We start from the raw sequence: 15,397 nt of genomic DNA on the forward strand, positions 1-15,397 counted from the left end.
CTTCTAAGAAGACTCTAAAATTTGAGCACACTAGTGTTCAGTATGTCTAGAATCAATATTGAGCCTCTAGATTTTCTAGCAATTGGTGTCCTGTTAGGTAATTTTTAGGTATTATATAATTCAAGAAAGAAAATTATACTTGGAAGTTGTATTTATTTTTTTAATCAAGGAAGATTTCATGGAATTTAATAGAAAATATTGTTCCATGCTGGGCACAGTAGCTCATAACTGGAATCCCAACACTTTGGGAGGCCAAGGCAGGTGGATCACTTGAGGTCAGGAGTTCAAGACAAACCTGGCCACTATGGCAAAACTTCGTCTCTACTAAAAATATAAAAATTAGCCAGGCGTGGTGGCACATGCCTGTAGTCCCAGCTACTCGGGAGGCTGAGACAGTAGAATCACGTGAACAGGAGGTAGAGGTTGCAGTGAGTCAAGATCATACCCCTGCACGCCAGCCTGGGCGACTGAACAAGACTGTCTTAAAAAAAAAAATGTAGGTAGGTAGGTAAGTAGGTAGGTAGGTAAGTAGATAGATAGATAGATAGATCCAATTTTGAGGGCCCTTGTCGTAAATCAGGACGTTGGAAAACCCTTTTGAAGAAAAAATCAAGTGGCTAAATCATATTAGTTTTCTTATCACTAGAAAAAAATATTTTTAACAGCAACTCAGAAATTAATCTCATAGCTCAAGAATTCTCTTCAGCATTCATTTGCCAATACTGCATGTGGTATAATGTTACCTTGCCTAGAGTATTCAGAAAAAACAAAACAAAACACATGTTTGCCATTAGTATGGTCCCTTAATGACTTTAAGCTAACTAACATAGCTTCGTTTATTTCCCTGGATAGTAGATCTGCAAAGTGCTTGGGGAATATGGATTTAAAATGCTCAGTCGTATTCACAGTTTCAGAAGTCAGTCCCAATGGTGATTTTAAGTTTCTGAAGGCCATGTTCTACTATTCAGTTTTCTGATATTATCAGCCTGAAAAAAAAAGATGGCTCATGTTGTAATTTTTACAAGCCCCTTTTGTTTTAGCTTGTGCTTACTTATTTTCAACTTGTTCTTTTAGGCAAATAAAAAATTGAAATTGGAAAATGGTGGCCTGGTGAGGGAGAATTTACGACTGAAGGCTGAAGTTGATAACAGATCACCTCAAAAGTATGTGTTTTGCTCACAGAACAATGTTTCAGATTATGTCAGTATTTTGGACTAGGCTGATGTGAGGGTTTGTTTTTTGTTTGACCCTTCATTTAATCATGTAGATTTAGGTAGAATGTCTTGTTCTAAAAGCCAAGTTTATACTTCCTGTTATTGATAAAATTTTAGTCTCTGTGAAGGCTAGTTTTAAAGAATTTTATGCCTTTGCATTTTTCTTATCTGATGAATAAGGTAATTGTTTTATGTGACCTAACACAGGTGAACATTGATTTGGTTTTACATATAACTGTTTAATAGAACTAACAAATAATAGTGAGATTAAGGTAATGCCCTTTAGCCATTTTCTTAGATAGTCTTAGTAATAGTTAATGTTCATATAGTTCCTTCTCTTTGCAAGGTACAACAACCTGTAATGAAGAACTATTATTATTTTCTATTTTCAGATGAGAAAATGGAGGCATAAATAGATTAATTTATCTAAATCTGCATGAGTGGAAGTGTCAGAAATAGCATTTGACTGGCCAGGCGAGGTAGCTCATGCCTGTAATCCCAGTACTTTGGGAGGCTGAGTTGGGCAGATTGCTTGAGGTCAGGAGTTTGACACCATCCTGGGCAGCATGACGAAACCCTTTGTCTACTAAAAATACAAAATTTGGCCAGATGTGGTGGCAGGCGCCTGTAATGTTGGCCATTCAGGAGGCTGAGGCAGGAGAATCACCTGAGCCTGGGAGGCAGAGGTTGCAGTGAGCCAGAGATCATGCCACTGCACTCCAGCCTGGGTGACAGAGGGAGACTCTGTCTCCAAACAAACAAACAAACAAACAAACAAATGAAATAGCATTTGACCTTCAGATAGCCCAGCCCCAGAGTCTGTGCTGTTACCTATTACACTAAAAAGCCTGTCTGAAATAGCATTTAGGACATTGTTCATTGAGTTTTTTTTACTGATCTAAAACTATACAAATTAGTGAATTTATTCTTCACTAATGGAATAGTTTCTTTTCTATTCCAGAAGATAATAATTTACAGGTATTCGACTGCTTAACAGTTTGTTTAAAATTTTAAGAAACAGTTGGGATTTAAGGGTTGCAAATGGAGACAAGATCATGGACAGCACTTAAGGTTCTTCTTTTTCTGGAAAGAAAAAGATGACAAATGAGAAGACAATATGGCTCCCAATGTCCAGCACCCTCTCTGAGGGATGGCATGTGAGAACTGTATGCTTTCTTCCCTTCCAACCACATGACTTCATTTCTTTCTAATGGAAAAAGACAATGCAGGAATAAGCAAACAATGGAAATTTATCCTATAAGAAATAGCTCTCTGCTTGTCATTTGAAAGGAGGAAATGTTGCCCTTGGTAAAACCAGATGTGGTATTAGAAAATGGCAGAAACTAACCATAATTACTGGAGGCAGAGATAACTAACCAATGAGAAAGAAGCATAGCTTTAACATTTAAATAGTTTCTTCCCCTGCACTCTCCAACCCCATTTTTCTTTCACTTCAGATAATGTCCTACTTTGACAAATTAGTGAAATAAGCTTAGGAAGTGTTGCTGTTATGTAGTGGTTTGAATCTCTATGCCTATCATTTATTGGCAGCCTGCCTTGCTAGTCATAGTAATGCTTGTCCATTAGCCATTTCCCACAGCATGCTGAATGGAACGAAAGCTATTTTGTTTGTAGCTCTTATTTCTTGAAAACTTGCCCACCAGATTTCACATTTAATGCTAGCCACAAGGCTGTGTGTTTTTAAATATCCATGGCTCAAACTGGATAAAGAACTGAAGAATCTCACCTCAGGAGACTTGGCCTCTGTCTACTCTCGAAAAGGAGCTGTACATCTGAATCCAGTATAACTTGAGGATTTTTTCATCTTTAACTTCCATTGCCTCCCTTTAGGGGAAGGGAATAGTTCACTTGAAAAGTGATTTGAGCTGAAAACCATATTCCAGATCAATTTGCAATGCATTGAGGTATTAAATGCACTGCATTTGATTTATAGCCTTGTTTACTCTGCATCACCAAACCCTAGTGGGATTCAGAGAGAAGCTGACCACAGCTGAAAATACTCAGATCTGGTTCACCTGAGGAGAGCTCCTATTTGTGGAAAAGAATAAGACATTTCAAGAGTTCACAAATAAAATCACCCATTCCATTTTATTTCTTTGATTTAGGAAATGCCTTGACTAATTATTTTTCTCTTTTTTACTTGGTTAGGTGTCAGGGTATACTTTTTTTATACACTTGATCTTAGTCTTCAATGTATCCTGCAAGTTGAGCAAACATAGTCTACAAATCATACAGAAGAGAGAGCTTTAATACACCTTCCTAAGATTTTTCCCTGTCTAGACACTAGACATTCTAGTGTCTAGAGCATTTTAGAAAGAAATACATTCTGTGATGGACTGAGCCATGTCCTAACCCTCCCCCTCAAATACTATGTTGAAGCCCTGACACTAGACATTCTAGTGTCTAGAGAGGGAAAAATCTTAGGAAGGTGTATTAGCTCAGATTGTCATAACAAAATGAGCCAGATAAGATAATTTAGCCTTAATTGCCTTCTAAAGATCTTATCTTCAAATACAAGTTACATTAGGGGTCAGGGCTTCAACATAGAATTTGGAGGGGAGGGTTAGGACATGGCTCAGTCCATCACAGAATGTATTTCTTTCTAAAATGCTTCAACAGATATACTAGTTCCCAAAAACTTGCCTAAAATTTGATGCTAACAAAGGAGACTCAAACATTTACATTGATTTCAAGAACATAGTATGGTATAAAAAGTAATATATTTTACAATCTTTTAAAAATTGGTGCTATAATCTTTTAAAATGAAGGTGTTGGTTATCATTTGTCTTCTCTGCTATAGCGTACCTGGATGTTTTTCCTTCATTTTCAACTTGAAAGCCCTCTTGAGCAATGTGGCAGGTAGCCTACTAAGCATGTTCTATTCCTTGCCAAAAATTCATTGTCCTAATATCCAAATTCATGGTCCAAAAAATGCAGTCTTTTTTTTTTTTTTTTTTTTTTTTTTTTTTAAATCTCTGTGGCCACTTCCTGAATTCTTCTTATGCTTCTAAATTATTTATTTCACCTAGAGGAAACCACCTGTTTGCCCCTTCAGTTTCTCCTAACGTGGACTCCTAAGAGATTCAAATTTGATCTTCAGAGCCCAAGGGGTGGTGATCTACCTTTAAGTTTATAAAAGCAATATGTGAAGACGACTTACTCACTCGCCAACCCAGAAATAATGATTTTTCCTTACTTAACATTGTGCTAGATGCTTTGAACAAAATAAATACTCTCCCTGACCCCTAAAGGAGGTTGGGTTCCCTTGCTATAATTTCTTATTACCTGTACTTTCCCCTAGCACATCACAACTGCTAATAATTAATATTTTGTGTAATTGTTTTATGACTTTGTTCTGTTTGAGCCAGTGCTGTAGTATGCTATTGCAACCACTTCATTTTATAAGATTCTGGCTCCTATGCTGCTCCTAATACATGTTTGTTGTGTAAATGAATGAAAAAGCATAACTCCTATGACTGAGGAAACATACGGACAAATCCAGAATGTGGGATACGCAATAGGATAAATGACTAGGTTTTGGCATTAAGTCATTGAGGGAGGGTGCTGCTTTTCAATAAAAGAGAACCAAGAAGCATAATAACCAAATGCAATGTGGACTTGCTAGGATACTGATTAGTAACCAGCTGATTGTTGAACGACATCTTTGAGGCAGCTGGGTAAATTTGAACATGAAGCAAGTATTAAATGAAATGATACCAAGGAATTACTCTTAATTTTGTTTAGGTATCATGGTTACTTAAGACAACACCTATTTATATTAGTCCTTTTTGGGCTGCTGTAAGAAAATACCATAAGCTGATTGGTATTTTATTAAAAGAAAATAAATTTATTTCTCACAGTTCTGGAGGCTTGGAAGTCCAAGCTTAAGGTGCCAGCTGGTCTGATAAGGCCCGCTTCCTGGCTCATAAACAGCTGAGGCTTTTTGCTGTGTCTTCACATGGCAGAAAAGACAAAGGAGCTTTCTGGGACATCTTTTAAAGGGCATTAATCCCACTTTTGACGGCTTGAACCTTTTGACCTATAGGCCCCAGAAGCCCTTACCTTTAAATATTATACCATCACTTCCTAAAGGCCCTGCCTCCAAATACCATCACATTAGGGACTAGGTTTCAACATAAAAGTTTATGGGGAACACAAACATTTAGTCTATGGAACCATGTTTTCTTTTGGAAATGCATCCTAAAACATTAACTATAGAATACTTTAGCAAAAGACAAAAAAGGATATACGTACAAAGGAATATAAGACAAAAATCTTCTTAATTGTTGAATATGCATGATGAATATGCATGGGAGTTTATTATGCTGTTCTCCCTACTTCTATGAATGGTTTAAATTTTTTATAGTAAAGCGGGGAAATTTTTATAGTAAAGGGGGGAAAAACAGCAAAATATGGTCCCAGCTTCCAGAAAAGTCATAGTGAATGAAGGCATGACATGAAAATACATGAAACAATTAAATGCTAAACAGTGAGCCAAATAACAGCACAGCAGTATGGGTTCAGAGAAATGGCAGTTGGGTTGCAGGGATAAGGAAAGTCTTTATCAAAAAGGATTTAAGCCCAGCTTTGAAGGATGGAGATTACCGGGAGGAGAAAGGCATTCTGAGTGAGAGAAAGCCACATGTGCTGTAAGGGGTACTAAGCAGTCCCTTCAGCCCCAGTCCTTTTTCTCCAGTAAAGTAGCCACTACTCTGTAAGCACCATGGCTTCCTTCTCAAATTCATCAGAGCAAAAGTCCATGTAGTTTTTACATCTTTCTATTGTGACCATCATCACTCTACTTTTATAGCTTGGTAGCATGACTCCACCACATCCACCACTTTCTACTCTAAGCAGAAAGGCCTGTTCTCAGTCTGAATATTCAGTGGGGACTGTGAAGCCTGTCACACCTCCACCTGGGAAGAAACTTCAAGAAAGGGAAGATGGTGAAGGGAACACTTAGTACTGGATTTCTCATATTCCTGAATTCCCATGACTTCAATTACTGCTCTTAAACTGTGCCAAGCAATGTGGATATATTTGTCCTTGGTAGAGTTAGAAGTTCCTTAGTGATTTTTTAACTTTAAGAGATGTGAAGAATTGGCTTGTAAAGCATTTGAAAGTTCCCTGCCCTCTCTCCATATCTCTGTTCAGTTGTGCCACTTTTTTTTTTTTTCTCTAGCCACTTGAGGCAGGGATCATGCTATGTCATCAACTATTATGAGGCTTTAGCAGAGCTGCTATTTTTGTCCTCAGCTACTAACTTACCTTAATAGTATGGGAGTACTATTAGGCCATTTATATCAAACTTGGTTGGAATCAGATTAATGGCTTTTCTTTCTATAAATATGTATGCAGGAGTGTTATGTGTTCTGTCATTGTGGCTGTAGTGAGGTATATGGGTTTGATAATGTCTCCCTGTGTGCAGCTCATTTTACTGCACAGCAGCATCCCCAATCCTTGTCATTATAGACAAGTCTTACTTGTGCCTCAGCTCCTTCTGGGGGAGGATAAAGGCTCTAGATCAGGCGTCCCCAAACTACGGCCCGCGGCCGCATGCGGCCCCCTGAGGCCATTTATCCAGCCCCCTGCCGCACTTCAGGAAGGGGCACCTCTTTCATTGGTGGTCAGTGAGAGGAACACAGTATGTGGCGGCCCTCCAATGGTCTGAGGAACAGTGAACTGGCCCCCTTTGTAAAAAGTTTGGTGACGCCTGCTCTAGATACTCTGGGCAGTAATATTTCCTATTACTAATATATGAAAAGAAGTGTTCTGAAGAGCAAAGAATAGACTTCACTGATTATGACCTGGGCATGCTTCCTTTTTTTGCTGTATTTGTATTTCTTGAGCCATCAGAAATCAAATTTAAAATTAGTTATCTTATGGCTTTAATAATTGTCTGCCTGTATGTCAGAGATTACAAAACATAATCAAAATCTGACTTCAGCATCTCTCCTGAACTAGGTTTGTTTTCATCTATCTTTTTTGTACCTTTGCCAGAGATTCTGTACCTTAAGTTAACCATAGAGCATGGTGGTTAAGAGCTTAACTCTGGAATCAGACTTCCTGGATTCAAATTTTCCTTCTTCCATTTTGTCCCTCCTTTCCCTACCCAATTCATTTTTCACCATACTCAAAAGTGTCTTTTTTTTTTTTTTTTTTTTTGAGACGGAGTTTCACTCTTGTTACCCAGGCTGGAGTGCAATGGCGCGATCTCGGCTCACCGCAACCTCCGCCTCCTGGGTTCAAGCAATTCTCCTGCCTCAGCCTCCTGAGTAGCTGGGACTACAGGCACGCGCCACCATGCCCAGCTAATTTTTTGTATTTTTAGTAGAGACGGGGTTTCACCATGTTGACCAGGATGGTCTCGATCTCTCGACCTCGTGATCCACCCGCCTCGGCCTCCCAAAGTGCTGGGATTACAGGCTTGAGCCACCGTGCCCGGCAAAAGTGTCTTTTAATAATGTACATACCAATTATTTAAATCTCCTGCCTAAAACTATTCAGTGTTTTCCTAAAATAAAATCCAGACTTTTCATTGGCTAGTCTACATCTGCCGCCTCTTCTTAATCTCATTCTTAACTCCTCCAGCTCATCCTACTCCAGTCTACTGGACTTTATTTCTAGCACATGCTGGGTTTATTTCCTTTGCTTAAAATATTCTCCTTGCAGATCTTTACATGTCTGTCTCCTTCAATTCTCAGATGCAGAGAAGCCTTTTCTTATCATTCAATCTAAAGCTACCCTTTCACTCATCACCTTCTACTTCCTTATTAGAAGACCATAATAATAAAATCATGATTTGGTAAAATAGTAGGGCATGGTTTGGTAAAATATGAGCACAAACCTTGGAGCCAGACTCCATATGACCAAACATTGGTCTTGCCTTACTTACTAGCTCTGTGATTTAGACAAAGGTATTTAACCTTTTTGTATCTCAGTTTTTGTCTTCTGTGTGATGTGGTTAATACTACTACCTATCCTATAAGTATTAGTAAGCGTTAAATGAAATAAAACTTAAAATACACTTAAAACAGAGTTCATAGTTAGCAGTTAATATTATAGTATTGTCTTCATAGCCTTTATCACTGTCTGAAATTATCTTGTTAACTTAATTGCTTGATCTGTTTGCAGTCTGTCTCCTCCATTCTAAACTCTAAGCTCCATTTTAAACTCTAAGCTCCTTGCTGCCTATCCGCTTCATTTCCAAAGCCCCCTGAAACTACCTGGTAAATATTTTTGAATAATTAAATGAATGAATAAGTAAATAACACTGGATAAATTAACCTCTTGAAGTTACCGTTTTTTTTTTGTTGTTGTTTTTTGTTTTTTTACATAAAATGTGGCTGTGTTATTGTTAGGATTAAAGGAAATCTATTACCTTGACACAATATGTTGTATAAAGAATGAGTAGACAAAGGAATATAAATCATTCCACTATAAAGACACATGCTCATGTATGTTTATTGCAGCACTATTTAAAATAACAAAGACATGGAACCAATCCAAATGATCATCATTGATAGACTATGGATAAAGATAATGTGGTACATATACACCATGGAATGCTATGCAGCCATAAAAAAGGATGAGTTCATGTCCTTTGCAGGGACACAGATGAAACTAGAAGTCATTATCTTCAGCAAATTAGCACAGGAACAGAAAACCAAACATCACGCATTCTCACTCGTAAGTGGGAGTTGAACATTGAGAATACATGGACACAGAAGGGAACAGCACACACCAGGGCCTGTTGGGGGTGGCGGGGTGAGGGGAGGGAACTTAGAGGATGGGTCCATAGGTTCAGCAAACCACCATGACACACATATACCTATGTAACAAACCTGCATGTTCTGCACATGTATTTCTTTTTTTTTTTTTTTTTAGAAGAAATTTTTAAAAAGGGATACAGGTAGGATGGGGAGAGGTGGTATGGGGGAATGCGTATATCTAAAAAATAATATCCATAACCCCCCATCCCATGCAAAAGCGTATTTATCCTCTCCTTTTGTTTCTATCCCTCTTAATGACTTTAGTACTTATCTAGTTGCCTGAGATTAAAACTTCACTCTTCTGTGCTTCTCTACCCCTTCTCATATCACACCTGGTGTTTTTTGACACCTACCTTTTTAAAATGCCTCTATAATCCATCTTCTCATTTTCACGATCTTAGATCCATATTATTTCTTGCTTAGCCTGTTGTAACAGCCTTCCAACTGCCTACCTTTCTTTTCTATGCTGAGCTCTCAAGTGTTAGCTTTATTGTTTCCTGAATTCTGAAATATAAATTTGATGATCTCCTTTAATAACCTTTGGTGATTCTTCATAGTCTGTATATTAAATCCCAGTGTTCTTAGTCTAGTATAAAAGGGTCTTTACTATTTGACTTTGGTTTAATCTCCTTGCCTCTTTTCTAGCCCCTCTCTTCTGTGTTCTGCTCTGGCTATGCTGAACTTCTCATTGGGCCCACATTCATCATACTGTGTCTTCCCTGGTTCTCCACATTAGCTCCTCTTGTTTTTATTCTTCCTGGTTAATCACTATTTGTCCTTTGAGATCTAGCCTGGTTGTTGCTTTATATGTGAGGCCCTCCATAATTTTCTCAGAGGTAGCATTTTCTTTTTGTTCTTTTGATTACTCTTCTACTCTGTGGTTTTAATGATCATGTTGTATAATGATCAGTTCCATGACTATTGTACCCAGTTAATCTGGCAGCTCCTTGGCACCAAGACATATTTTTTAAATGCACATTTGTTTATTTATACAAAATATGTATACATGTGTATGTATCTTCCTTTTATGGGGTCTTACAGAAGGAAGGAGTCCTTATACTCCAGTATTGTACTTGAAGCTTAAAGTACAAAGGACGTAAGAGAGCAGGAAATCAGAGACTCCTGGAACTTTCTCCAAATTAGAGTAAAGGATATCCTGAAACTTTTCTTTAAGTTATACCAGAGATTTGGGGTTAGAAAGAGAAACAGAGGGGGTGATAGTAGGGGCTTGCCTGGCTACAGTCTTGAAATTCTTGTCTGCATCTATTTACTTAGAACAGATTTTCCTTCCTTTACCTGTCTCCATGCTGACTCTAAGCTGTGCCCCAGTTCCAGTTCACATGTCTGCTCTTTCTAAACTATGTCTCAAGATGTTAGTGCTATAACCTTCTGCTTCCTTATCAACACCACTGGTCTGGCTGGCTCTTGCTGTTGTCCCTTCTTGACCTTTTCTAGCCTTTTTTGTTTCTCATGATTCTTCTCTGACAAATGTGGTGATTCTTAGTATTTGACCCTAGCCTGATCCAGTGACTGATTCTGCTATGCCCTTTGGTTTTCCCGGAAGGGGAACTTGTAGACTGTCAGGGGAGCCTGATGATACCCTGGGGCCAGACTGTGACAGCCAGTTGTGCTATGGCCTCTTGGCTGCCTGAGGGACCCTTCTCTGGATATTCAGCTAATTGGGGATAGACAGGTACTGCAGTTTTCTGTCAGCTTGTCTTTATTGTATTGATAAGGTACTTGGGGAGGCGGCAGTGCATGCTAATGACTAAACAATAAGGTTGTCAGAGAGATTATGAACTGTTTGAGAAGAGGAATGATCACTCTAGTCCTTTGTTTTCCTTCTTCATAGCCCCTGAGCACACATTAGTCCTCAATAACTGTCATCTGAATAATAATTACAGGGTATCTAGACCAGTTTTTTGTTTTGTTTCATTTTCTTTCAGATTTTGTTTCATGCTGAGAGAGAATGAGAGAGAATTTAGTTAAGGCAAAAAATATATAGACAGGTAGATACTAATTCAGAGATTTTTAAGTATTTTTTTTTATCACTCAACAGTAGTTGGACTCTTACAGTATTGAGATTTTGTTGTTGTTGTTAAGGTTATTTTATTTTGGGAAAAGATGTAAGTCCTTTATTTCTCTTAGAAACAGAAAAAGGTATAAAATAGTGTGTCTTAATATTCTCTCCTTTCTGTGACAGATTAGAATCCATTTAATGTCATACAAGTTTCAAGCCTGGTCTTTGTTGGCAGAGGAGGTTGGGGAGGGAGGGAATGAGAGCATTTCTGCATGAAATCAAAATGAAATATATTTGTCAAATAGAATGGAATTTATTCCACAGTAAAAAGAGTAGTCTGTCTTCACAAGCAATGCAGAGAAAGTAGTACTTAGAGTTAAGCATCCTGTTTTGAGCAACTTTGCCCAGTGTGCTGCCCAGAGACAAGGAAAAGAAGCCTTGGAAATGCAGCTAACTAGTTGCAGCTTCCAGACAGGAGAACAGAGACCAAGTCCCAACTGCTATAGAAGCAGGTAGGGTGAAATTGGCCAGTATGGAACACAGTTTAGTTCTGTATTTCTCCTTATGCACCTGCTGACCCTATTAGAGGCTTACCACAAAAGGGGCTATTCCTCTTCAATTCACATATGCTGCTCAACACTCAGGTCATTTTTATTAATACTTTCTAGGCATCTCAGCTAGAATTTTCAACACCACAGTTTTTCACTACAAATGCATAGTTGGTTTAATAAAATAGACACACAAAGGATTTCCTTTAAAATTTTTTTCTGCAGTGAGCTGTGATCATGTCACTGTATGCCAGTCCTTTAGTCTGGGTGACAGGATGAGACCCTGATCAAAAATAAATAAATATAATAAAATAGTGTTAATAAGATGAGCTATTAGTTATTAACCCTGCTCTTCATCTGAAAACTTGCAAAGCAAACTCTACCTTGATTTTTAAGTGGTACTTTTAGAAGATGGAGGGATAAGGAATTACTAGAAGGGCCTAATTCTTTGTCTTATTCCCCTGTCTTTATCAAGGTTGTGTTTAAGGGGAAATACTGGCTTTTTTATTCTTGCAAATATTGGAACACTTTCTGTTTTGTGATAAAAGATGCAACATAACATAGCTTGTATTTTTTTAATTAATTATGCCCTGAGATAAAGAACCTATGTGGTGTTTAGACTCTAAGATTACTTGAAGATACCCACCGATTGTGCATGAGCTAGACAAGTTGATCATGTACACTTTCTGTTTATAGCACATTTAAGCATTGTGTTTTCAGCTCTGTTTCAAACTTAGTCTTTATATCTCTGGTTAAATATTTGGGTTGGCATTTATCAAGATGGTCTGTCAATGCTGTACTTTCATGCAAGGCCACATTAATAAATGATCTTTTAAAATTTCAAAATATTATCGGACTTATTCCTAAAATATGGCGGTTGTTTGATAAATGTTTACTGAATTTTTGCATACTTACGGTATGTCTTCCTACAATTTTTGTATTTCTGCTCTGTGTTTCTATTAGCAAATGTATGTACCAATAAATAGCACAAGAATGATAGTTCATTGACTGTGTATACACACTTTGTGCCCAGCAAAAATCTAGTCTGTATTTTGATATGAAATGTAAATAGGTGCTGATATTATTTAAGAAGGGACCTTATGTTCAAGTATTTATTGTGGTTTCAAACATGGTGTATGTGGTCAGAAAGACTTGGATTCAAATCCTATTCCTGCCGCTACACCCATTTTAAGCTTCCCATTTCTCATTTTTAAGATAAGAATGATGGATCTTGCTTCATAAAGCTGACATGAGGATTAAATGGGATAATATATGTCAACTATATAGTGCTGTGCTTGATATCAGGTAAACACTTAATGAATTGTGGCGGCTGCTTTTCTTTTTGTCATCGTTGTCAATAGTAGTCAGTTGTAATTGTACTAGTATACTATTACAGATGTATTTGTTACACTTACTTTTGGCAAATTCCAGCCAAAAGTTCACTTTCCTTTCTTTTCTTTTTTCTTTCTTTTTAATGTTCTCTTTCAGTATACCTCATTTAACATTTTTGTGGAACCAATATGTGACTAGGATTGGCCATAGATAGTACTTTTATGATTAACAAATTTCTAGGAATGTAGCATTTTTGTAACTGAGAGTTTAATTTTAAAAAGAGAAAACTCAGGCCAGGTGCAGTGGCTTACACCTGTAATTCCAGCACTTTGGGAGGCCAAGGCAGGCAGATCACCTCAGGTAGGGAGTTTGAGACCAGCCTGACCAACGTGAAGCAATCCTGTCTCTACTGAAAATACAGAATTAGCCAGGAGTGGTGGCACATGTCTGTAATCCCAGCTACTTGGGAAGCTGAGGCAAGAGAATCACTTGAATCTGGGAGGTGGAGGTTATAGTGAGCTGAGATTGTGCCATTGCACTCCAGTCTGGGAAACAAGAGTGGAACTCCGTCTCAAAAATAAATAAAAAATAAATTAAAAAAACAAAGGCAGGGTGCGGTGGCTCAAGCCTGTAATCCCAGCACTTTGGGAGGCTGAGGCGGGCGGATCACAAGGTTAGAAGTTCAAGACCAGCCTGACTAAAATGGCGAAACCCCGTCTCTACTAAGAAATACAAATCTTAACCAGGTATCGTGGAGAGTGCCTGTAATCCCAGCTACTTGGGAGGCCGAGGCAGGAAAATTGCTTGAACCCCAGAGGCGGAGGTTGCAGTAAGCCAAGATGGCACCACTGCACTCCATTTCCAGCCTGGGCAACAGAGTAAGACCCTGTTTTTTTTAAAAAAAAAAAAAAAAAAAAAGAAAGAAACCTCTCTTGAGGAAACAATGGCAAATTGTACAGTTCAACCACAGTATAAATATATGGGTTGCTTTCCAAAGCTTCCCTAGTAGTTTAAAGACAGAATGGTTCCCCTCTACCCTCTCAAGGCGTATACAAGGATGGGCAATGCACAAATGACACATAGGAAGCAGGTGAGAGAAAAGGGAGGCCAGAGACTTTGAACCTTTTCCCCCACCACCAAATACAGTTTTGAGTTTCCTACAGCCCTGGTCCTCCCTGTGTGCTTTTCCTAAAATGTATCCCACTCACCAACTGTGCACACATATACACGAGATAGATGCTGGTACCAGGACCTTTCATTTTTCTTCCCAATTGTGTCAAAATTCAGATTTCTAAAGAGCTCCTGTTAAAGCTGCTCACTTATTAAGTGTAATCAAAAAGAGGAGTTAAGAAACTCAGAGAATCTGAAACTGGTATATTGTGCTTTGGGAGATATAATTAAGAAAGGAAAGGGCTAATGGGAGGCTCTTTTCTCTGAAACCTTACCTTTCTCTGTGTTTAAAATAAAAAAGATACTTTCCTAATATTTCTGAAATTCAGGAAACAAGAAGCTACCACAGCTGTGTAGACAGGCAACTCCACAATATGGATCATTCTTTCTCAGATTAAGTGACAGTTCTTTAAGGAAAAATATTTGAGACTCACGTACATTTATTTGGTTTTCTCCCATCAATCAACCATTACTTTATGATACCCACTGCAACCTTGATCTCCCAGGCTCAAGCAGTCCTCTAGTTTCAGCCTCCTGAGTAGCTGGGATGACAGGCACATGTTTCTGTGCCTAATTTTTTATTTTTGTAGAGACATGATCTCATTATGTTGCCCAGACTGGTCTTGAACTCCTGCACACTTACAGGCATAAGCCATGGCCCAAAGCAATCTTAGTAATTAATGAGAAAAATCACAATTATTCTATGACCTTTAGCAATTTTGATCAAAATATTTAACTCCTAGTGTTGATTATATATGTATATGGACAGGCAAAAACAGTAAAACTACTACTTAGTACATTATTATATATGTAGTACAACTTGTAAGACTAGTAAGACTAGTAAGACTCCCACATAATAATAGTGGGAGACTTCAACATTAATATTAGACAGATCAATGAGACAGAAAATTAATAACGATATCCAGGACTTGAACTCAGATCTGGAACAAGTAAATGTAATTAACATTTATAGAACTCTCCACTTTAAATATACAAAATATACACTCTTATCAGTACCACATCATATCAACTTAGAAGTTTAAACGAAATGTTGGTTGGCTCCTTGTTTGTTATTCTCTTCCCTCATTTTCTTTCATATCTCCATTATTAAGGACAATTATAGGCATACCCATATTTAGATTGCATTCTAGCCCGGGCAGTAAAGCAATACCCCCATCCTCTCTCCCTCTTCCTCTTTCTCTTTCTTCCTCTTCTTTATTCTTTTTCTTATAAAAAAATAAAAAAATAAGAAGTTTGCATCAGGTGGCTGTGACAACCTCATCAAGCTGTGGAAGTGTGCTAACCTACCCTGTGTTAGAC

At 38.0% G+C, this 15,397-nt stretch overlaps 1 protein-coding gene across 2 annotated transcripts in view; it reads left to right on the top strand.

The window, feature by feature from the left end:
• Positions 1 to 15,397, top strand: part of OBI1 (ORC ubiquitin ligase 1) — a 44,339-nt gene that overhangs the window by 20,813 nt on the left and 8,129 nt on the right. For both annotated transcript variants that reach the window (XM_074387565.1, XM_003931021.4), the window contains one exon: positions 1,075 to 1,163. In XM_074387565.1, the coding sequence (XP_074243666.1) occupies positions 1,075 to 1,163 (89 nt within the window). The remainder of the gene's footprint in view (positions 1 to 1,074; positions 1,164 to 15,397) is intronic.

The sequence above is a fragment of the Saimiri boliviensis genome, chromosome 16 (assembly GCF_048565385.1).
Source record: "Saimiri boliviensis isolate mSaiBol1 chromosome 16, mSaiBol1.pri, whole genome shotgun sequence".
NCBI lineage: Eukaryota > Metazoa > Chordata > Mammalia > Primates > Cebidae > Saimiri > Saimiri boliviensis.